The sequence below is a fragment of the Ammospiza nelsoni genome, chromosome 3 (assembly GCF_027579445.1).
Source record: "Ammospiza nelsoni isolate bAmmNel1 chromosome 3, bAmmNel1.pri, whole genome shotgun sequence".
In the NCBI taxonomy this organism is placed as follows: Eukaryota; Metazoa; Chordata; class Aves; order Passeriformes; family Passerellidae; genus Ammospiza; species Ammospiza nelsoni.
The window spans coordinates 5,538,148-5,561,363 of NC_080635.1; the positions used below are offsets into that span (position 1 = coordinate 5,538,148).

Here is a 23,216-nt window from a genome sequence, read left to right on the forward strand (position 1 = left end):
CCATATCAGAAAAGTTCTATCTTCCTTTTCAGCTCAATCAAGTGCATGCTTGGTTTATCAGTCAGAATTCAGGACCAAAACTCCAAAATTCCACATCTGGTGCTACTCTCTGCTTAACATGTGTATTCCCTACCTTTGTACTTCTGTTCTAGAGGAAATAATCTGAGTTTCCTTCTATGTCTCCAGCAGCCCCTCTGAGTCTCACCAAAGCGTTCTCTTCCAATCTGCACTGGCATGGCTAAGTAAGAGAAAGTGCCCAATTTCAAGTCTCTTGGCTCTATTCAAACAGAAATCTCCACAAAACTTGCAGGTATTGATTTTTGAGCTCTTTATTCCTTCCTGATGTCCTGTTTCTGGCAAATTTAAAGATTGCATGGAATGGACAGAATGCTGAATGGCTGCTAGAGTGAGCATGGAACCTCTTACACATGGGATCTTCACAAGAAGATACTTTTAGATGATGGTTTTCACATGTCTAGAAACTGATAACTCTTCTTAGTATTAAAAAAAGAACACCACAACAAGTTCTCAGTGTGCATTAATTAGGTAGGCAATAGCTCTCACTTCAAGAATAAAACAGTTTTAAGCTCTTACCTAGCCTCTTCTCAGCTGGTATAAAGAGAAGTATAAACTGCAGATCTGGTAGTAAGATGAAAGCTTTCCTGGACAAATAAACATATTCAGTCTTTCATTATTACACTCAATGAACAGGCAGCAACTAGCTTTTTCAATATATACTTTTTCTTCTCTCCAGTGTCTCTAACCTTCCTTCATAAGTCCACATGGCTCAACAATTTAAACATTTCTGACAATATCATGTGAAATTTATCTGGGTAACTTTGACTGGCTTTTCCTACCTTACTTCTTTCAAATTTCCCAATCTTTAGATTTCAAACATCCTCTTTTTTACGGCAGTTTCCCAGTGGTGAAATATTTAAGGTATCAGACCTCTGTTGGCAGATCTCTGATGGGGCATCTGAATGAGACTGCTTGGCTTGATAGATGATTTGGCAGCAGGAGAGGACACGTGCCTCACTACTCAAGGTTACACAGGAACTCACCTGACAATTTCTTGGGAACATCCAGCTGCATAACCTTCCTTTGCCACAAAGAGATGCACAAAGAGCGTGTTCAAAGGCTGCAAAACAAGAAGTGAAAGTCTACACACCATGTAGAAACTCATGCTTATTCCATGAGCCCAAGCATTAGTACACATAGACATTTCCAACATACATGATCTGCACTCAAGGAGCAGCAAAATACCCATAAGTGACTTCACAGCATGTGTGGATCAAGTTATGTGATTAAAGTGCTTTATATAATTTTGTGCTTCTGCAACATTATTTCTTTCTACTCAGTTTACTATTGTTTACTAGAATGTACACTGTACATTTCATATTGAACAGTATTAATTCTTAACTGACAACATTCAACCACATTAAACATTCAACATGTGTCTGACATTCTTTTAAAGTTCAAAAAAACTCAAACCAAAAGCTCACCTGCTTCTCATAATCCTCATAATTTAAAGGTTTTCCTTTAAAGGTAGTAAGAAAAATTAGATATGTTAAGATGACATCATTAGACACACAAATACCAGGCAGAAACAGGGCAGACTAACAGACACCTTTATCTTGTGCACCTCCAGTAAACATGGAAAAACCCTGTGCTGGAATGGCAAGGGCTATTAAATCAGCTGCTCTCTAGCATATTAATTACAAGTGCTGGGTCAGTGAAGGTATGCCTGTAGATAAAAATACTTTAAATGGAAAACCTGAGATGTTCTGAATACTATAATGTTCCATTAAAATACCAGAGCTAGAGGCACCAACAAACTTCAGCAATTTAAGAGCAACAATGATTTCAACAGAGGCTGCAGTACATGGACCAGCATGAGGACAACAAGCTATTGTAACTAACATCTAAAGACATCCCTAAGCATTAGGCAGTTTGTTTTTTAGAAGCAAAGGGAAGAAATAAAAATATATATTACTGTTGAGGTCTGAGAGGACACCAAGTAAACCAGACATGGACTGTAACTGTTTCTGAATAGCACTGGTAACCAGACAATCCAGTAAAGCATCTTCACCTATTCCTTTCTGCACAAGTCAACTCCCACTTCAGACCCCAAAACAATTTCTGTAGTCTAGGAAAGACAGGTCAACTACACTTCACAGAATTCCTATGTTGAGATTACCTCAGTTTTGAAAAGCACACCTGCACGGATGTAACCTACAGTTTACCAACAACATCTCATCAAGTTATACCCCAGAAAATGTTCAGAGCTTCTGCCAATGCAGAAGCATAAAACACTGAATCTTCTACACCTCCTTTAGCAAATAAACTCCATTCTAGGGAAATTGAATGCTGCCCGTCTGTTTCAAGGTATTTTTCACTACTGGTTCTGAGCAGTAATTAATTTTTCTTGTCTTTTCTCTGTAGGCCCCTACAGCAGATCTGCAGAGCCACCAGACAGTCTGAGGGACACCACAGCACAGCAGACCCCCCCAGCAGCTGAACCCTGAATGAAGTGGCTGCCCACAAGTGCCACTCAAGGGACAAAGTCCATGACAAGGAAACCACAGGACCTCTTTGCACACTCACTTTGGTTGTACTGGTGGTGTTTCCTTTAAGAGTACACATTTTCAAACACTGTTTTTGTCAGTTTACCTCCAAGCTATTGCTTATCACAGATGACTCTGGGTAAGTGATGTTGAGAATGCCCAGAGATAACTGCAGCACTGCCAACACCTTGTTATGGCATGTGCTGCACACCTTAGAGTGCTTGGGATTTAACATTTTCTGTATTTTCTCAACAGTCCCACGATCGAGTTCCCAGCTGGACTTGGTGAAGGGGGAGCATTTGAGTGCTAAACTTGTAAAGGCCTGTTTCTCGTCTGTAGATCCTACCAGAAAGTCACAAGCAGCAGTGTCCCCACCAGCACTGACCAAGCTCACTGCAGAACAAAGTTTCCCCTTGTCAGCACCAGGGTTTGACAAGGACTTCATCACCTTCTGTACCCAGAATGCCTCAAATCTACTGGAAACAGACTGCAGACACCCACATGTATTTGCCATACCTGAGCCTTAAATTAAAACTCAACTAAAATCACACAATTTACTTACAGTGCACTTATTGTTGGGGTAGTTTTCATGCAGGAATGGTTCCCATTCAGCCTGATCAGTGATGTTCCAATTTGGATAGTCCAGAAAGGCAGTATGTGCCATAACCTCATTCTTCTCATTGCAGAGTGTCAAAGCAACATTTGATAGTTCTCTATTAAAACAATTTAATTTTGCACAAGTTGAAGAAATTTCGCATAGAAAAGTGACTAACTGTGAATTCAGCCTGCTGGAACAGCAAAATCAGCCATGTCCAAGAGGGTCCCCAGGATGAGGCCTCAATAAAACTTCATCAACCACATACTAACTTGGAATTGTTGCTTCAGTTCTACTTATTTGTATTCTAGCACTATAAAAATTCAGGTGAGTTTTCAAATCCTCAATCATATTAGTAAATTTTAGATGCAAGACTTAAACATTCACTTCCATTTGTATGTTTCTTCACAGATCTATTTTTCCCCAAACAGCTGTTACCTGGGATGTTTGCTATTAAGGGGGAAAAATATAAGTGACCCACCAGCACCTATCTGTCACACAGCCTGTCTGCTGATTGTTTTTTTTTTCCAACAGCATTTCTTCTGAGCTTTTACAAAAGGAAGCTAGTATAGAATTAAACCTTGTCCACCATGGCAGAGACCCAGGTTTGCAGTCATGCACGTGACAGATATAAAAGTAGATTTTCTTTCCACTTTTAGAAACGGCATATAAAGTCATTATGTCACACCATGTCAAGGCTCAGAATGTTTTCTGCCATTTTAAGTGCAATTTCCCAAAAGGTGACAACCCAAAACACCATTACTTACAAGAGATAAGTGACATCCATCCTTCCAAACACATCTTCTGTGACAGAGCTGAAGAGGCTGATAATGGCTGGGACATCCCTTGACTCCGTTCTTCTGACTGTGACCACTTCTGAATTTCCACTTGAGGAGGTCACCGTGGCCATCCCACCGGCTGCCCTGAAAACCAAGGAAAACACTGCTGGCTCCAGCCATCCCCTGCCCAACACAGCCACTTCAGAGGGGTTTTCATAACAACTCTAAATTGGGGCAGCTCCTATGGATTTGGTGCCTGGTTCCTGCATACCTTCCCACAGACACACTGCCTGTCCGGGGCACACCTGAAATGCAGCAGGCAATCACTCCTATGGGCTGGATCCTAATTGTTTTAATAGGCTACAGCTGCTTTCTATTGATTCATTTGCATGCAAACCAGCTCATCACCAAGAACTTCAAGCTCAAAGGCCTTCAGTGGGAGGCTCAGCTGCAAAGAGTCAGGGACACAACCTCCTGATTAAACAGCAGCTTCAGGTGAGTTAACTGCATTTTGTGCAAAACCACTCCTCGAATTTCTTTTGAGGTCAACAGCAGGGCTTAAATTCCTGAAGGAATTCAAAGTTCTACTTTCTGACACAGGAAAAAAAAAAAAAAAAGAAAAAAAGGTTTTAAAAAAAGAGGGTTTTTTTGTGGTTCTGCATTGACTGATTGTTGTCCCATCCAGTAACTTTAGCACCCTTCAGCTGTGTGTCTCTGCTCAGTACTGCAGCCAACAATCAGACATGTGAAATAAAGCGACCAAACAACGGCCTCCCGCAATTTCTTAAATGTGTGTGCAAAATATAGCAGCACTAACTAGAAAAAAATAGCAAAAAAACCCCAAAACCTAAACCAACACACGTAGACCAGCGGAGAAATCTCTGCACTCTGCCAAACGCAACAGCTAACAGTGACTCCAAATACAAATGTGATGTTCAGTTATATGGCATCCCAATTCCCAAATAAAACGAAAAACCAAAATAAATGCATATTTTCGCACCTTTTAAACACAAATAGAGTTACATGCACTCCTACATATTTCACAGACAAACAGGACATTCCAGCGCCAGTCCTGAAATTAACCTGAAGCGACACATCCCCTGCAAAAACGCGTCAATTTAACAAATGAAAACTAACACGGACTTTAAAGGGCCATTCATCGGCTGAGTTTAGCGCACTAAGATAACTTTAACTGAGGAAAGCCGCTTGCTGCATTATCACAGTCAATCGTTTAACTTAACGCAAAACCCCAAAAATAGACCCGCATCTCCACCGGCTCCCCTGAACGCTCCCGCAGACAGCAAAACCAGCATTTTCACAGTAAAAATATACCGTTCTCGTAAGGAAATGCGCTGTTCCTACAGCAGCTCCTGCCCTTGTCCCACGGAGCAGGAGTAGAGGGTTCCCTCCCACCTCCTCACACAAACATTCTTGAAGCACAAATAAGATTCTACAAGGGGGTTTTTTGGTGTTTATAGCAGAGACCGCACACATACCTCAGGAGGGCTTTGAAGAGCTATAGAAGGCTGCGGACGGGCGGCTCTTAAGGGGCACCCCCGCGGCTTGGGGCGGGGCGGGGCCAGGCCGGGGGCGGTACCGCGGGGTTGGGCGGGGCCTGGACACGGAGGGCAGGACACCGGGGGCTGGATACCGGGGCTGGATACCCGCGCTGCCCATGGACACCGGGATTGGACACCGGGGGCTGTCCATGGACACCCGAGGCGGCCTCACGGACCCCCGGGCGCGAGCGGCCCCCTCAGGCAGGCGGGCCACGCCCCCGCACGCGCACAGACCCACACCGCCGAGCCGCCAGGGGGCGCCCCGCAGAGCGCCGGCAACTCACCTGCCCTGTGCCCGGCGCGGAGCGAAGCGGCCACAGAGCGTCCCAAGGACAGGAAAGCCCGGACAGATGGAACAGACGAGCCCACGGACGAGACAGGCCGAACAGGCGGTCCCACGGACGGAACGGACGGTCCTGCCGCTGCCGCCGCTACCGCCCGGGGACGCGTCGCCGTTACCGCGGCAACGACGCACGGGCGGAGCTGCGTGAGGTCAGGGGTGCCGGGGCGGGGCCTGCGCGCACAGCGGCGGCAAGATGGCGTCCACGGCGGCCGGGAAGCAGCGCATCCCCAAAGTGGCCAAGGTGCGCGGCGGGGACCCCCCGAACCCCTCGATCCCCCTCGATCCCCCTTCCTTAATCCCCACTCGCACCGAGCCTTCCCGTCCCGGCGGACTCCGGCCCGTAGCGAGGCGCCGGAGGAAGTTGATGGTCTCGGTGCTGCGTTGGGAAACGTGAGCTGAGCCCCCGCCTTGTATTTGCCTTGCAGGTGAAAAATAAAGCACCCGCCGAAGTTCAGATCACAGCGGAGCAGCTTCTGAGAGAGGCGAAGGAGAGGGAACTCGAGCTTCTCCCACCGCCTCCGCAGCAGAAGATCACAGATGTTGAAGAGTTAAATGACTATAAACTCCGGAAGAGGAAGGTACAGTAAAAAAATAAACAAACTAGTTTAATCTCGATATTCGCATAAGGCACTACAATTCCACTGTTTTTAGCTTAAACAAGATGTAGTCCCTATTCCTTGTGGACTTTCCAGGTGGATACTAATTCTTTAAAACACCTTTTTCATGCTATTCTTTAGCAGAACCTGCAATTTACAGATGTGTTGCTCGACAAAATCTGGTAGCAAGCTACACCTCCCCCATGTCTATGTTCAGAACACTGAAACAGTAATTACTTACACAATTAATAGGTGTTTTATTCGTTACCAAGTATTTGGCCAGCCATTATAAAAACACAAACAAATAAAGTAAATAACATTACAGTAATGCTGAGTTATAGATCTTATTTTGAAATAATTGCTTTACTTTTGCACATTTAGCCACGGTTTTGCTTGGCGTTTTGCTTTGAAAGTGCCTAAACAAAGGAAGCATTTTATATATATTATAATACCCCATAAGCCATTTTTTTATGTGAATGGGGTCTGCAGAAGGATTTCTGACTTACAGATGTAACTTTCTCCTCAGACTTTCGAAGATAACATCAGAAAGAACAGGACTGTTATCAGTAACTGGATAAAGTACGCACAATGGGAGGAAAGCCTGAAGGAAATCCAGAGGTAACAATGCAGCTGCAGGCATCTCTTACAAACCTTTTTTAGACCCACACCAAAGCCTGGGAGGCACATTTTACCTGCCCTGTGCTCCTGTTTTCCAGAGCCCGTTCCATTTACGAGCGTGCCCTGGATGTGGACTACAGGAACGTCACCCTCTGGCTGAAATATGCCGAGATGGAGATGAAGAACCGCCAGGTCAACCACGCCAGGAACATCTGGGACCGGGCCATCACCACCCTGCCCAGGGTGAACCAGTTCTGGTACTGTGGCTGAGCACTGAGATCCCCTTCTGGCCCCTAAACCCACCTGGGGTCGTGCAGATTATCCTGCTTCTCCAAGTGTTCAGGCTAGTCTGGGGAAAAAATGGAGGAAAGTTGAAGTTTTGGGAAGGTTTTGTACTTTTTAAGTGGCGAGAGCCTTGGGAGAGAAGGATGTTGGTGTACCTGGATGCTGCCTGAATACTGTGCTTACAGGCATTTCTGGGGTGAGGGGAGCTCAGGGATGCACTCCAGAAATCCCTTAGTGGATGAGCTCACCATGTGATGGCAGAACCTCCATCTGCTTTGGCCAGGTACAAGTACACGTACATGGAGGAGATGCTGGGGAACGTCGCTGGCTCACGCCAGGTGTTTGAAAGGTGGATGGAGTGGCAGCCAGAGGAGCAAGCCTGGCATTCCTACATCAACTTCGAGCTCAGATACAAGGAGGTGGACAGAGCACGAAGCATTTATGAGAGATATATCCTTTCCAGAGCCTGGGTTAAGGTGTCCATTCTGTATTTCCTTCCCAAGTATTCCGTGTCGTTGCTGTACTTTTCCCTGTGGTGTGCTGGGAATGAGCCAGCAGGAGGTGTTAAAAGCATGTTTAGGGAGAGCCTCCAGATGCAGTGCAGTGGCTGTGGGTCCTGCCACCATAGTGTCTGTTCAACTGCACTGCTCATACAACCAGCTTCTGTAGCCTGCTTTGTTTTGGGTTTCTCCTCAGATTTTCCCTGACCTGTTGCAGACATCTTTTATGAAAAATCCTTTCCTTAGGATTTTTCCTCCTGAGAAGCTGAGAGGCCTCAGGAGCAAAATGTAAACATTGATTATCTGCTGCTGTGGGATGCAACAGGTGCATCTGTGATTGGCCCATGTTGGTTGTTTGTAATTAATGGCCAATCACAGATCAGCTGGCTCGGACAGAGAGTCTGAGACAGAACCTTTGTTATTCATTCTTTGCTATTCTATTCGTAGCTGGCCTTCTGATGAAATCTTTTCTTCTATTCTTTTAGTATAGTTTTAATGTAATATATATTATTAAATAATAAATCAAGCCTTCTGAAACATGGAGTCAGATCCTCATCTCTTCCCTCAACCTGAGACCCCTGTGAACACGGTCACACTGACCTTTCTCCCTTTTTAACTTCACAATAAGGCACAAAACCTTTTCCATGCTAATACCTGTTAGTGTCTTCTTCCCATGTGTGTGCCATGCTGGGAGATGTCCCTGGGAAGAGCCCAGCTGGGGCTGTGCCACTCAGGCAGAGCTGTTTCCTTAACAAGAGCTGCACTTGTCCTGGTTCACCCCGAGGTGAAGAACTGGATCAAGTACGCGCGCTTCGAGGAGAAGCACAGCTACTTTGCCCACGCCAGGAAGGTGTACGAGAGGGCAGTGGAGTTCTTCGGGGAGGAGCACATGGATGAGCACTTGTATGTGGCCTTTGCCAAGTTTGAGGAGAACCAGAAAGAGGTAAGGTCTCCATTTGAGTCATGCCAGTGTTTTTCATCTTGAGTATCAAAGGCGTTTAACCTTCACTGCAATACTTGCAGTTCCCAGCACCTTGTGACTGCAGTCTGAGTTAGGGGGACAGTTTTTGTTTTTTGCTCACCTCTAGTTGCCTTTTGGTGACATCGGTAGAATGTGCTCTAAGGGAGATCTGCCAAGCCCAAGACCAGCAGCATTGGCTCAAACCTGTATCCTCACACTGGAGAGGTTCTGAGAGGTTTTGTGCCTGCATAATAAAAAATTGGATTCGTCCAGATGTTTTTCACAGTCTCTAAGGTTCCCAGGCTGTTATGAAATTAAAGACATTCTGTGAACCCCAAACCACAACCTCTTAAATTTAAATATTGTAAACCTGTAAATGAATAAGAGATGATGAGGGCTGGCATTTTCAGGTTTATTTTTTCCTTCTCAAAGTTTACTCTTCAGGGAAATCTGTTTTAGTCCTGTTCTAAAACAATTGCTTACCTTAGGATGTCCCACAGTTCTATGTTCTATTAAATATTACCAAAAGCTCATTGAAAAACTGTCAGGGAGGACAGAAACTGCTTCGTAAATATTTTTCTAATTATATTTAATATTTTCAGTTTGAAAGAGTGAGAGTCATCTACAAGTATGCCTTGGATAGAATTCCAAAGCAGGATGCCCAGAATCTCTTCAAGAATTACACCATCTTTGAGAAGAAGTTTGGGGACAGGAGGGGAATTGAGGACATCATTGTCAGCAAGAGGAGATTCCAGTATGAGGAGGAGGTGAAGGTATGTGGAACAGGTACCCTTCAGGCTCACTGTTAAGCCAGCTGGTGCTTAAGGGACCATGAGTGTTTTGTGATATCAAGGCTGATGAGTTTCAAGTTACCCTTGAAAGTCAGTCAAAAAAAACCACCAAGTGAATGTTCATTTTAGAGCCAGAATTCCATCCCTGGGGCAGAGAACGATATCTGCATTCACTGCTTTTTTTGTTTCTGCTTTCTAATCTAGATTGTGCCAGGTGAGGGTTTTGGACTGAACTCAAGGCTTGGTACCTTTAAGGATAATGTACTTTAGCTTATAGTTACTATTTAAGTTAGGGAATAGCCATTACAGGACACCTTACCTGTGCATAAAAACCTTTTTTTGAGAAAACACCTGTGCCACACTTGTTAAAAATGGAAACAGACTCCTGGTACTAAAGTGTCTTCTATTTGTTGTAATAAAAAGAAAGGCCTAAAGCATGGGGGCCCACGGGCAGAGCAGGAGCGTTCCCGTCGCACTGGGGCTGCTTCAACAGCCATGTCCCCAAGGTTCCAGGTGGAGCTGCACTGCTTCCCTGGGTCTTTTTATCCTGTTTTTTCTCCCTTTGGATTTTTTGGATTGGTTTCTTTTTGTATCCTTCATTTCCATTAAGGTTTTAGGTGCTTGATTGGCCCATTAAGTTCTGTCCAGGTTGGCTTTTTTTGCTTGGGGAGGGATGCACTTTACTTAGGTGTAATACAGTATGTTGAGTACTGTATTTCTTATAACTACCCTTTTTTTAACCCCTTTTATCATAACCAAACTAACAGTACATGCTCAACAATTACCAACTGTTTTATAACAGTTTCTAACCTATTTTTAACACACCTGTCTGCTGTTCAGACCACACTGTGCATTTCATCACTCCTCGTCTCTTCTTGCACTTGGGTCGCCTTCATTGAGACAGTGCTGAGGGCAAAATAACAACAAAATTTAAAGCAAAGTCAATTATAACCCAAAAGCATTTCATCACTCCTAATCCCTTCTCACACTTGGATTGCCTTCATTGAGACAGTGCTAAGGGCAACATAAAAACAAAATTTAAAGCAAAGTCACGTATAACCCAAAAGCTCCACCATCAGCATCCCCAAGAGTGACAGTTTTCGTTAATATTCCATTGACCCGTTTTTAAAAGGGAAATTTAAAGGGGAATTTACTTATCTAAGTAAAGGATGAGGCTCTGTCCATTGTACTGACTGCAGTTTGCTTGCTGTTGCCCCTGTCCCCTGCGTGTGGAAGGCCAACCCCCACAACTACGACGCGTGGTTCGATTACCTGCGGCTGGTGGAGAGCGACACGGACGCCGAGACCGTGCGGGAGGTGTACGAGAGAGCCATCGCCAACGTGCCCCCCATCCAGGAGAAACGCCACTGGAAGAGGTACATCTACCTCTGGATTAACTATGCTCTCTATGAGGAGCTGGAGGCAAAGGCAAGTAGTGACAATTTGGGGTTTTCCTTTCCTTGTAGGAAATAGCTGCTGGTGTTTTAATAGCTAAACCGAGAGCTAAGTGTTGTCTGTGTTACTAGTTTTGTGTAACGTGCTTTACTATTTAAATATAGAGAATTTTTCCTCTTCCAGTTTTCCCTTCTGTGCATAAGGAAGGTGTGAGAAATAGCTACTCACTTTTCATAGTTTAGGGAGGTTCATTTAACCTTATCAAAAATACAACAGAAGACTGAATAGAAAAAAAAGGTTATGCTGCTGGGAGCAAAAGATTTTCCCTGCCATGTGCTCACCCACAAAATGGAGGTTTTTCCCTTTTAACCCTTTAACTCTTCCCAAAGTTCTGTCCATCCACCCCTTCTTCGCTGTCCAGTGGTGGAGATCTCTTCCTCAGTTTCTGACTGGAGGTCAGATGTCACCATAGTGACAAGCCAGCCCTCCCAGATGTCCCAATCCAGCTGTCCCTTGATAACCACGCCAGGGGTACAGCATAATTATAAATCTATAAACTTTTCTTAACCTATATACATGATATTTGTCCATTAATTGTGAGAGTCAATCATTGCTCATCTATCACAGAGGGAAAAAAACAAACTTGTTTTATCCCAATTCATTCAGAAACAACTGATAACAAAAGCAGGAGTGGGGATTTCTGGTGACCCTGGCTGAACTGCCCATGGCAGACTTTTACCTGAACTTGTGAAATAGTTTTATAGTTAATAAAAACTGTTTGTGAAGCAGCCACATTGTTGCTCTTGTGATCTTAGAGACTATGCAAGTATTGGAACATTAGAGCTGCTCTGAGTACAGAAAACTTGTTCAGTGACTGTTAAAGGAAAAGACTTATTTTTCCTCCCACAACCGAGACACTCCTTGTTTTATTGTTGGCTTCCCAGCACTGAGCCTTGCTTTCAAAAGGTGAGTCTTGTTGATTCAGAAGCTACCACCTTTGAATTGTGCAAAGTAAGTAGATAAGCATTGCTGATTCTAACCAGCTTGACTGAGATACTGTTCTGCAGTTTTGCAGTCACTGCAAGATTCAAATTCAGCATGACCTCAGCTGATTAACAAAGTTTTTTACATGCTGCCTGTTCTTGCAGGATGCAGAGAGAACCAGACAGGTGTACCAGGCATGCCTTGAGCTGCTGCCCCACAAGAAGGTATGGCTCCTTCATCAGTCTGGCTTGACTTTTGGGGTTAAATGCCCTAGATAAGATCCTTTAGTTCTCTTCTTCTGCTACATTCAGGGGTGTAAGCAGCTCCAAACAGCTGCTAGTGGGTTCATGAAGACTTTGCTTAAAACTTCAAGTATCCCTTCCAGTTTCTCAAAACATCCACCTTCCAAAATGGTTTTCCAGTGGGGCCTCCATGGTCATCACCCCTGAGGCAGCTGTTTGACAAAGCAGCTTTCAGGTCTGTCTTCCCCATTGCAATCAGTCTTCAAGGCTGATTGATTGGGGTTTTCTGGGTTTTTTTTTGCTTGTGAACTTTAACTTAAATATCCCTGTGGCCAAACCTTTTCAACTGCATTGCCTTGGACTGTCAGAAAATCCTTGTTCATATTTGTCATTTATTATGTCATCTGAGTGTCAGAATAATCTCAGTTATTAAGAGCTGATTAGCTATTAATAACTGAGATTAGCTATTAATGATTAATAGCTATTATTGATTCAGCAATAGCTTTTGTTTTACCCATTGATGATTGCTTAAAAAACTTTTCTGCAGTTTAAAAGACTTCTGTCCTGGCCATTTTTGCTTTCACCCCAATATATTGTCCTGTTTTAGATAATGAACCCTAAACCTTTCAGCAGGAAAACACTGAGATCAAATGAGATTACCTGCAGTAGCAGTCATATCTTGTATAGACAGAATGCTTATTTTTTTAAGCAATGTGTAGAGTATTATATACTGACTTTCCAGCCTAAATAGCACTTTGTTCTTTTTCTTCCAGTTTACATTTGCTAAAATGTGGCTGCTGTATGCACAGTTTGAAATTCGACAGAAGAACCTGCCCCTTGCCAGAAGGGCTTTGGTAAGCTTTTGTCAGAGCCATAATTGACTTCTCTAACTAATAGTAACACAGGAACGGCATTAAAAGATCTTAAATTGTCCTTTTTAAATTGCTGCTTTAATCCACTTAAAATAAAGCATCCAAGAACTCTGCAGGGGCCAGCATTTACTGTCATGTATGATTTAAAAAGAAATGTAGCTTGTTCTGATGAATTAGCCCCGGGCAGAAGCACAAAGTGCTGCTCTGAATGCAGAGCACCCACATCAGCTCAGTGCTCTTACAAGTTCTTAGCTGCTGCTGATGGCTTGCAGTGATACTTGTTCTAACAATTGTGTTTTAAAAAGCGTTGTAGATGAATGGGAGGTTTTCCTCTAGAAAATTAGGACCTGCCAAGCTGTGTGCCAGTCCCAGCTGCTGACAAAAGCAATCACTGGGATTTCAGGCAGGCTCAGGAGCTGCTGAGCAGGTTCACTCTGAGTGTCAGCATGAGGGGTTAGCATGGTGTGATGGGGCAGCAAGAAATGGCATCTTTTGAAATGAAAAACTTCCTTTCCTTTCAGTTCAGATATTCTTAGCAAGCTCAGGGATAGCATCAGGCATTTTGAGAGAAAGCCAGTGTTGGTAACAGTTGGGGTGGTTTGACTTTCAAGAGCAAACTGGTGGGGTTTCCACCCAAACAGTGATGGAGGGCACATGGAGAAAAACTGAGCACATTCTGAAATACCAGTGGCATCTGCAGAGCTGGAGGCCCATAACAGTGACCAAACTGATAATCCCAAGTGGTGGTTTCCTCCATTTTTCATAAATTCCAAGGCACTAAACATGTAGGAACGTAGTGCAGGAGAACTGTGGTAAGGGAATTCTGTCTCAAATTGCCTCACATTGACTTCAGGGAGCAGAAGCCACATTGCTTAGTTAACAATACTAGTCTGTAGAAGTGACTCTAAGGCCAAGCTCACTACAGCCTGTCTCAGATATAGCCCATTCTTAACTCTTGTTTTAAGAGTTTCCCAGACTAAGAATGCAGAATTGCCTCTCACAGCTTGGCTCAGGAGAGACAGTTTTCTTCAGAGACTGAGGTGCATCAGAAAAAAAGTGCTTTGTAAAGACATTATTCTCCACCTGTCCATTGCTGCCAGCCAGCAGGCAGGGGTGGGCAGCCATTCTCTGTTCCAGGAGGAACAGTGTGGGCCCACAGTTTATTTGGTGTAATTTGTTTTATGAGATGCTTGGGAACTGCTTACCTGCCAGGCTGGTACTGTGCAAAAAACCAAGTTGTAGTTCAAACACTTAAAAAATCAGGTGGGGGTTTTATTTTCCTGCAAGATCACTAAGAGTTTGATTTTTTGTTTGGTTTTTTTTTTTTTTTTTTCTTTAATGCACAACAGGGGACATCCATAGGCAAATGCCCAAAAAACAAACTGTTTAAAGGCTACATTGAGCTGGAGTTGCAGCTGCGCGAATTTGACCGGTGCCGAAAGTTGTATGAGAAATTCCTGGAGTTTGCACCAGAAAACTGCACGTCCTGGATTAAATTTGCTGAGCTGGAGACCATCCTTGGGGACATTGACCGTGCCAGGGCCATCTATGAGCTGGCTATTGGCCAGCCCAGGCTGGACATGCCTGAGGTGAGCAGGGAGGGACTGAGTTAAGATAGTCATTGCACAGTGTGGCTGATGAACGTGTTGGTAGGAAAATTAATCCACATACAGCAGAGGTTTATGTCCAAAAAGGAGACAGAGGAGTTCCTTTTGGCTTTGTTCCCCTAGGATCTCTCAAATTTTTGGAGGATGCAACCTCCCTTTTTATCCCAATTTCCCGGCCACATTTCCCTTCTCTCTTTCCCCATTGGCTGAGGTACTTGAGAGGTACAGAATCCCCAATACGCCTGATTCCAAAGATTTCCCTCTAATGTATAACCCTCCCATTTAATTTTTAATTCTTAAGGAATTTGGGGGTTTTTCTTTCCCCATTGTTTCTTTCATCTTTCAATGTCTAATTTCATTTTTCAGCAAACCTAAGGTTTATTTGTGAAAGCAAATATCTTTCCATTCATCAATCAGTGGAATCCTTCCCGTTGTTTCTTTTATCTCCCAGTGCTGGTTTTATCTACCAGCAGACCCACAGCTTGTTTGTAAAGACAAATCCACTATTCCTCTCAATGTCAGTAATCCACCAGATGAAAGATGAAGTGAAAGTGAGTGGTTGATGGGCATCAGGTTTGGTGCTGCTCAGCCCTGCCACCAAACACCCTGATTCCTGAACCTTTTCTTGTGGTATTTTCAGAATTCCCCATCGTTGGGAGAAATGATTGAATCTGTTCTTAGAAGGCTATTATATTATATTATATTATATTATATTATATTATATTATATTATATTATATTATATTATATTATATTATATTATGCTATACTAAAGAATAGAGAGGGGATACTTAGAGAAGGCTAAAAGATAATAATGAATCTCATGACTCTCCCTCCAGAGTCTGACACAGCCTGAACATCGTTGGTCATTAAGTTAAAACAATTCCCAAGAAACCAATGAAATAATGACCAGTTGGTAAACAATGTCCAAACCACATTCCAAAGCAGCAAAACACAGGAGAAGCAATCATATAATTATTGTTTTCATTTTTTGTCTGAGGCTTCTCAGCCTCCCAGGAGAAGAAATCCTGGCGAAGGGATTTTTCAGGAAATATGACGGTGACATTTTCTCAGGGAAATTTTACCTTTATCTGCTATTTTCCCCTCCAGTTGTGCTAAGGAATGGATATGATGAGAGGCTTCTCTGTTGCAGGTGCTGTGGAAATCCTACATTGACTTTGAGATTGAGCAGGAGGAGTTTGAGAAGACCAGGAACCTTTACCGGCGGCTGCTGCAGCGCACCCAGCATGTCAAGGTGTGTGGGGGCTCCCGGCACAGGGAAAGCCTGGGCTCACATCAGCCCAGGTTCAGGCTCTGAAGGGGGGAGGGAAATTCCTGAATTCCATACAACAGGCCTATCTCAGGTGAAAGAAGCTTTTCCAAGCAGCCCTCTTTGCTGAGCAGCTTTGGTTGCCAAAACATTGCAAGGAAAACTGATTTTTCCAGTGTTCATTGGTGCTGTCGTTGACAAAATTCACACAGATTTCTCATGCTTGAAACAGACACAAGAAATTGATCCACATGTGTCACTCTTGTGCTGAGAATGACACAGGAACAGGCGAGAGGCAATATTGTAGAAAGAGCAAGAGAAGGCTTTATTCAAGAGAACCATGTGGTTTTATAGTGTGATATGATAGATTTTATTTGGTAGCCTAACAAACAAAAACACCTTCCTCATACTCCATCCTTGAGGAGAACAGAAAGACCAAGCAGAAAAACACTACCTGCAGATTTATACTTAACAATCTTAAGTTATAACATCCTTACAACTCCCTAAAAGTTCTCTCAAGTGAGAACTCTCTCCCTGTGAGAAACTCTTGCTGTTTCTCTCTCTCTGTCCCATGGCATCCACACACATGCCTTACATGGATGCTGTGTCCTGTCGCAGACATCTTTTATGAAAAATCCTTTCCTTTGGATTTTTCCTCCTGAGAAGCTGAGAGGCCTCAGGAACAAAATGTAAACCATGGTTATCTGCTGCTGTGGAATGCAACAGGGGCATCTGTGATTGGTCTTGTGTGGTTGTTTCTAATTAATGGCCAGTCATAGGGAGCTGGCTTGGACTCTCTGTCCGAGACACAAGCCTTTGTTATCATTCCTTCTTTTTCTATTCTTAGCTGGCATTCTGATTAAATACTTTCTTTTATTCTTTTAGTATAGTTTTAATATAATATATATCATAAAGTAGTGAATCAAGCCTTCTGAAACATGGACTCAGATCCTCATCTCTTCCCTCATCCTCGGGCCCCTGTGAACACGGTCACAGAGTCCTGCTGAAGTGGGGCGAATCTTGTGTGAAAAAAACCAATTTTCTGGGCACCTGCTGGCATTGATCTTTGCTTTTTTTATTATTTTCCTTTGCTGCTTAGTTGTTTGTTGCCTGTGCCCTGTGTGTGGTGGCTCAGAGGAGGGCTGGAGCTGTGTGTGTGTGCTGTGCCCACAGCTGTGGATCAGCCTGGCGCAGTCTGAGCTGTGTGTGTGTGTGTGCTGTGCCCGCAGGTGTGAATCAGCCTGGCACAGTCTGAGCTGTGTGTGTGTGCTGTGCCCGCAGGTGTGGATCAGCCTGGCGCAGTTTGAGCTGTGTGTGTGTGCTGTGCCCACAGGTGTGGATCAGCCTGGCACAGTCTGAGCTGTGTGTGTGTGCTGTGCCCGCAGGTGTGGATCAGCCTGGCACAGTCTGAGCTGTGTTTCTGTGCTGTGCCCGCAGGTGTGGATCAGCCTGGCGCAGTCTGAGCTGTGTTTCTGTGCTGTGCCCGCAGGTGTGGATCAGCCTGGCACAGTCTGAGCTCTGTGTGTGTGTGCTGTGCCCGCAGGCGTGGATCAGCCTGGCGCAGTCTGAGCTCTGTGTGTGTGTGCTGTGCCCGCAGGTGTGGATCAGCCTGGCACAGTCTGAGCTGTGTTTCTGTGCTGTGCCCGCAGGTGTGGATCAGCCTGGCACAGTCTGAGCTCTGTGTGTGTGCTGTGCCCGCAGGTGTGGATCAGCCTGGCACAGTCTGAGCTCTGTGTGTGTGCTGTGCCCGCAGGTGTGGATCAGCCTGGCACAGTCTGAGCTCTGTGTGTGTGCTGTGCCCGCAGGTGTGGATCAGCCTGGCAAAGTCTGAGCTGTGTTCCTGTGCTGTGCCCGCAGGTGTGGATCAGCCTGGCGCAGTTTGAGCTGTGTTCCTGTGCTGTGCCCGCAGGTGTGGATCAGCCTGGCACAGTCTGAGCTCTGTGTGTGTGTGCTGTGCCCGCAGGTGTGGATCAGCCTGGCACAGTCTGAGCTGTGTGTGTGTGTGCTGTGCCCGCAGGTGTGAATCAGCCTGGCACAGTCTGAGCTCTGTGTGTGTGCTGTGCCCGCAGGTGTGGATCAGCCTGGCACAGTCTGAGCTGTGTGTGTGTGCTGTGCCCGCAGGTGTGAATCAGCCTGGCACAGTCTGAGCTCTGTGTGTGTGCTGTGCCCGCAGGTGTGGATCAGCCTGGCACAGTCTGAGCTGTGTGTGTGTGCTGTGCCCGCAGGTGTGGATCAGCCTGGCACAGTCTGAGCTGTGTTTCTGTGCTGTGCCCGCAGGTGTGGATCAGCCTGGCACAGTCTGAGCTGTGTTTCTGTGCTGTGCCCGCAGGTGTGGATCAGCCTGGCACAGTCTGAGCTGTGTGTGTGTGCTGTGCCCGCAGGTGTGGATCAGCCTGGCACAGTCTGAGCTCTGTGTGTGTGCTGTGCCCGCAGGTGTGGATCAGCCTGGCGCAGTCTGAGCTGTGTTTCTGTGCTGTGCCCGCAGGTGTGGATCAACCTGGCACAGTCTGAGCTGTGTTTCTGTGCTGTGCCCGCAGGTGTGGATCAGCCTGGCACAGTCTGAGCTGTGTGTGTGTGCTGTGCCCGCAGGTGTGGATCAGCCTGGCACAGTCTGAGCTGTGTTCCTGTGCTGTGCCCGCAGGTGTGGATCAGCCTGGCACAGTCTGAGCTCTGTGTGTGTGCTGTGCCCGCAGGTGTGGATCAGCCTGGCACAGTCTGAGCTGTGTGTGTGTGTGCTGTGCCCGCAGGTGTGGATCAGCCTGGCACAGTCTGAGCTCTGTGTGTGTGTGTGCTGTGCCCGCAGGTGTGGATCAGCCTGGCGCAGTTTGAGCTGTGTGTGTGCTGTGCCCGCAGGTGTGGATCAGCCTGGCACAGTCTGAGCTGTGTTTCTGTGCTGTGCCCGCAGGTGTGGATCAGCCTGGCACAGTCTGAGCTCTGTGTGTGTGCTGTGCCCGCAGGTGTGGATCAGCCTGGCACAGTCTGAGCTCTGTGTGTGTGCTGTGCCCGCAGGTGTGGATCAGCCTGGCAAAGTCTGAGCTGTGTTCCTGTGCTGTGCCCGCAGGTGTGGATCAGCCTGGCGCAGTTTGAGCTGTGTTCCTGTGCTGTGCCCGCAGGTGTGGATCAGCCTGGCACAGTCTGAGCTCTGTGTGTGTGTGCTGTGCCCGCAGGTGTGGATCAGCCTGGCACAGTCTGAGCTGTGTGTGTGTGTGCTGTGCCCGCAGGTGTGAATCAGCCTGGCACAGTCTGAGCTCTGTGTGTGTGCTGTGCCCGCAGGTGTGGATCAGCCTGGCACAGTCTGAGCTGTGTGTGTGTGCTGTGCCCGCAGGTGTGAATCAGCCTGGCACAGTCTGAGCTCTGTGTGTGTGCTGTGCCCGCAGGTGTGGATCAGCCTGGCACAGTCTGAGCTGTGTGTGTGTGCTGTGCCCGCAGGTGTGGATCAGCCTGGCACAGTCTGAGCTCTGTGTGTGTGTGCTGTGCCCGCAGGTGTGGATCAGCCTGGCACAGTCTGAGCTGTGTTTCTGTGCTGTGCCCGCAGGTGTGGATCAGCCTGGCACAGTCTGAGCTGTGTGTGTGTGCTGTGCCCGCAGGTGTGGATCAGCCTGGCACAGTCTGAGCTCTGTGTGTGTGCTGTGCCCGCAGGTGTGGATCAGCCTGGCGCAGTCTGAGCTGTGTTTCTGTGCTGTGCCCGCAGGTGTGGATCAACCTGGCACAGTCTGAGCTGTGTTTCTGTGCTGTGCCCGCAGGTGTGGATCAGCCTGGCACAGTCTGAGCTGTGTGTGTGTGCTGTGCCCGCAGGTGTGGATCAGCCTGGCACAGTCTGAGCTGTGTTCCTGTGCTGTGCCCGCAGGTGTGGATCAGCCTGGCACAGTCTGAGCTCTGTGTGTGTGCTGTGCCCGCAGGTGTGGATCAGCCTGGCACAGTCTGAGCTGTGTGTGTGTGTGCTGTGCCCGCAGGTGTGGATCAGCCTGGCACAGTCTGAGCTCTGTGTGTGTGTGTGCTGTGCCCGCAGGTGTGGATCAGCCTGGCGCAGTTTGAGCTGTGTGTGTGCTGTGCCCGCAGGTGTGGATCAGCCTGGCACAGTCTGAGCTGTGTTTCTGTGCTGTGCCCGCAGGTGTGGATCAGCCTGGCACAGTCTGAGCTCTGTGTGTGTGTGCTGCGCCCGCAGGTGTGGATCAGCCTGGCACAGTCTGAGCTGTGTGTGTGTGCTGTGCCCGCAGGTGTGGATCAGCCTGGCACAGTCTGAGCTTTGTGTGTGTGCTGTGCCCGCAGGTGTGGATCAGCCTGGCACAGTCTGAGCTGTGTTCCTGTGCTGTGCCCGCAGGTGTGGATCAGCCTGGCACAGTCTGAGCTGTGTTCCTGTGCTGTGCCCGCAGGTGTGGATCAGCCTGGCGCAGTCTGAGCTGTGTGTGTGTGTGCTGTGCCCGCAGGTGTGGATCAGCCTGGCGCAGTCTGAGCTGTGTTTCTGTGCTGTGCCCGCAGGTGTGGATCAGCCTGGCACAGTCTGAGCTCTGTGTGTGTGTGCTGTGCCCGCAGGTGTGGATCAGCCTGGCACAGTCTGAGCTGTGTTCCTGTGCTGTGCCCGCAGGTGTGGATCAGCCTGGCACAGTCTGAGCTCTGTGTGTGTGTGCTGTGCCCGCAGGTGTGGATCAGCCTGGCACAGTCTGAGCTCTGTGTGTGTGTGCTGTGCCCGCAGGTGTGGATCAGCCTGGCACAGTCTGAGCTGTGTTCCTGTGCTGTGCCCGCAGGTGTGGATCAGCCTGGCACAGTCTGAGCTGTGTTCCTGTGCTGTGCCCGCAGGTGTGGATCAGCCTGGCACAGTCTGAGCTGTGTGTGTGTGCTGTGCCCGCAGGTGTGGATCAGCCTGGCGCAGTCTGAGCTGTGTTCCTGTGCTGTGCCCGCAGGTGTGGATCAGCCTGGCACAGTCTGAGCTCTGTGTGTGTGTGCTGTGCCCGCAGGTGTGGATCAGCCTGGCGCAGTCTGAGCTGTGTTTCTGTGCTGTGCCCGCAGGTGTGGATCAGCCTGGCACAGTCTGAGCTCTGTGTGTGTGTGCTGTGCCCGCAGGTGTGGATCAGCCTGGCACAGTCTGAGCTGTGTTCCTGTGCTGTGCCCGCAGGTGTGGATCAGCCTGGCACAGTCTGAGCTGTGTGTGTGTGCTGTGCCCGCAGGTGTGGATCAGCCTGGCACAGTCTGAGCTGTGTTTCTGTGCTGTGCCCGCAGGTGTGGATCAGCCTGGCGCAGTCTGAGCTGTGTTCCTGTGCTGTGCCCGCAGGTGTGGATCAGCCTGGCACAGTCTGAGCTGTGTTCCTGTGCTGTGCCCGCAGGTGTGGATCAGCCTGGCACAGTCTGAGCTGTGTGTGTGTGTGCTGTGCCCGCAGGTGTGGATCAGCCTGGCACAGTCTGAGCTGTGTTCCTGTGCTGTGCCCGCAGGTGTGGATCAGCCTGGCACAGTCTGAGCTGTGTTCCTGTGCTGTGCCCGCAGGTGTGGATCAGCCTGGCGCAGTTTGAGCTGTCGGCGGCGCAGGGCGAGCGGCTGCAGCGCTGCCGGCAGGTCTACGAGGAGGCCAACAAGGCCATGCGCAGCTGCGAGGAGAAGGAGGAGAGGGTCATGCTGCTCGAGGCCTGGAGGAGCTTCGAGGAGGAGTTTGGCACCGATGCCACCAAGGAGAGGATAGATAAACTGATGCCTGAGAAAATAAAGAAGAGGAGGAAGCTGCAGGCCGAAGATGGGGTAAGGAAAAGTGATGGCAGTAGTGGCTGTGTGCTCTGGGTGGGTTTGTGCACATTTGCAAACATGGGCTTTAATTTTCTGTTATTTCTGTAATGTCACCCTGATTTTTTAAGATTTTCTAAGCCTTCTGATGTTTATATTCTTGTAACAAACTTTCTCACACACTTTCTGTAAAGAACTTGTTGTTGTTAGGAAAATTAATCCACAAACATCAGAGATTTATGTCCAAAAACGGGACAGAGGAGTCGTTTCTGGCTTTATTCACATAAAGGGAGAGGCCATGGGGCATTCCCCTGGGATCTCTCAAATTTTTGGAGGACACAGCCTCCCTTTTTATCCCAATTTCCCGGCCACATTTCCCTTCTCTCTTTCCCCATTGGCTGAGGTACTTGAGAGGTACAGACTCCCTGATACACCTGATCCCAAGGATTTCCCTCTAATGTATAACCCTCCCTTTTAATTTTTAATTCTTATGAAATTCAGGGGTTTTTCTTCCCCATTGTTTCTTTCATCTCTCAATGTCTAATTTCGTTTATCAGCAAACCTGAAGTTTATTTGTGAAAGCAAATATCTTTTTCCATTCATCAATCACTGGAATCCTTCCCATTTTTTCTTTTATTTCCCAATGCTAGTTTTATCTACCAGCAGACCTACAGCTTGTTTGTGAAGACAAATCCACTATTCCTCTCATTTTGCATTCTTTTATAGAAGAGGAGAAAAGTGATGGGACTGTTGGTTTGTCCAGTGTTATTGGAGAGGTGGCACTGTCACCCTCCAATCCACTGTCACTTTTGGAAATCTGTAAATGTTAGAGTCAGAAATTAAACTCCCCTATTTTCACCTTGAGAACAGGTTTTTTCATGTCCTACATTGACACTCTAATTTCTCTTTCTTGTTAGAAGCACCTCCTAATAGCCAACATTAACATGCAAATTAACCTCACTCTGTGGTATTTTTCTCTCTAGTCTGATGCTGGATGGGAGGAATATTATGATTACATTTTCCCAGAAGACACTGCCAATCAGCCCAACCTCAAACTCCTGGCTATGGCAAAGCTCTGGAAGAAACAGCAGCAGGAGAGCGAAGCTGCAGCCATGGACCCTGACAAGGACATTGATGAAAGCCAGACTTAGTTCCTTGCCTTTTCCCACCCCTTTCTTGGGCCATTGTACAGTATTTTCATTGGTGATAAATAAATGTATTTGGAGAGTTTTACTATTACTGACTTGAGGTGGATTTTGTGTGGAAGACAAGCAGCGTCTTGGGGTGGATTCCCTTTAACATTCCTGCAGGTGTCCATCAGTTAAAGGGCTCTGCAGCTGGCACCAGTGACGGGAGAACTGGGAGAACTGGGCAGCGACTTCACTTTAAGCACAAGGACCTGTCCAAGGCTCCCACAGCCTATCCCAGCACTGCTCAAGGACATCACTGTGCCAGGGCAGCAGATCTTGAGTGAGGGAGGTCTCCAGCCATCATCCCTGATGAATTCTCCAGTAATTCTGTTAAATTCAGTCTGTGTGTGAACACT

At 47.0% G+C, this 23,216-nt stretch overlaps 2 protein-coding genes across 2 annotated transcripts in view; one reads left to right on the forward strand and one right to left on the reverse strand.

Moving 5' to 3' along the window:
* Positions 1–4,075, reverse strand: part of CFAP61 (cilia and flagella associated protein 61) — an 86,380-nt gene extending 82,305 nt beyond the window's left edge. Inside the window, exons 1-4 of the mRNA XM_059468688.1 lie at positions 3,927–4,075; positions 3,127–3,277; positions 1,062–1,138; positions 595–662 (exon numbers count right to left, since the gene is read on the reverse strand). Of these exons, the coding sequence (XP_059324671.1) occupies positions 595–662; positions 1,062–1,138; positions 3,127–3,277; positions 3,927–4,069 (439 nt within the window). The 5' untranslated portion in view covers positions 4,070–4,075. The remainder of the gene's footprint in view (positions 1–594; positions 663–1,061; positions 1,139–3,126; positions 3,278–3,926) is intronic.
* A 1,931-nt stretch (positions 4,076–6,006) lies between these two features.
* CRNKL1 (crooked neck pre-mRNA splicing factor 1) lies at positions 6,007–22,906 on the forward strand. Its single transcript, XM_059468191.1, has 14 exons — positions 6,007–6,081; positions 6,266–6,418; positions 6,963–7,054; positions 7,153–7,311; positions 7,623–7,789; positions 8,604–8,782; positions 9,403–9,573; positions 10,828–11,019; positions 12,135–12,194; positions 12,986–13,066; positions 14,434–14,673; positions 15,844–15,945; positions 21,440–21,688; positions 22,654–22,906. Exons 1-14 carry the CDS (start codon positions 6,034–6,036, stop codon positions 22,819–22,821), a joined length of 2,061 nt encoding a protein of 686 aa, XP_059324174.1. The 5' UTR covers positions 6,007–6,033; the 3' UTR covers positions 22,822–22,906.
* Positions 22,907–23,216: the final 310 nt, after the last annotated feature.

Bases quoted from the DNA above. Each gene is read 5' to 3' on its own strand.
- CRNKL1 (XM_059468191.1), top strand. From the start codon at position 6,034: ATGGCGTCCACGGCGGCCGGGAAGCAGCGCATCCCCAAAGTGGCCAAG. The intron at 11,020-12,134 runs GCAAGTAGTGAC...CTGTTCTTGCAG, and splicing joins ATGAGGAGCTGGAGGCAAAG to GATGCAGAGAGAACCAGACA. The intron at 12,195-12,985 runs GTATGGCTCCTT...TTTTTCTTCCAG, and splicing joins AGCTGCTGCCCCACAAGAAG to TTTACATTTGCTAAAATGTG.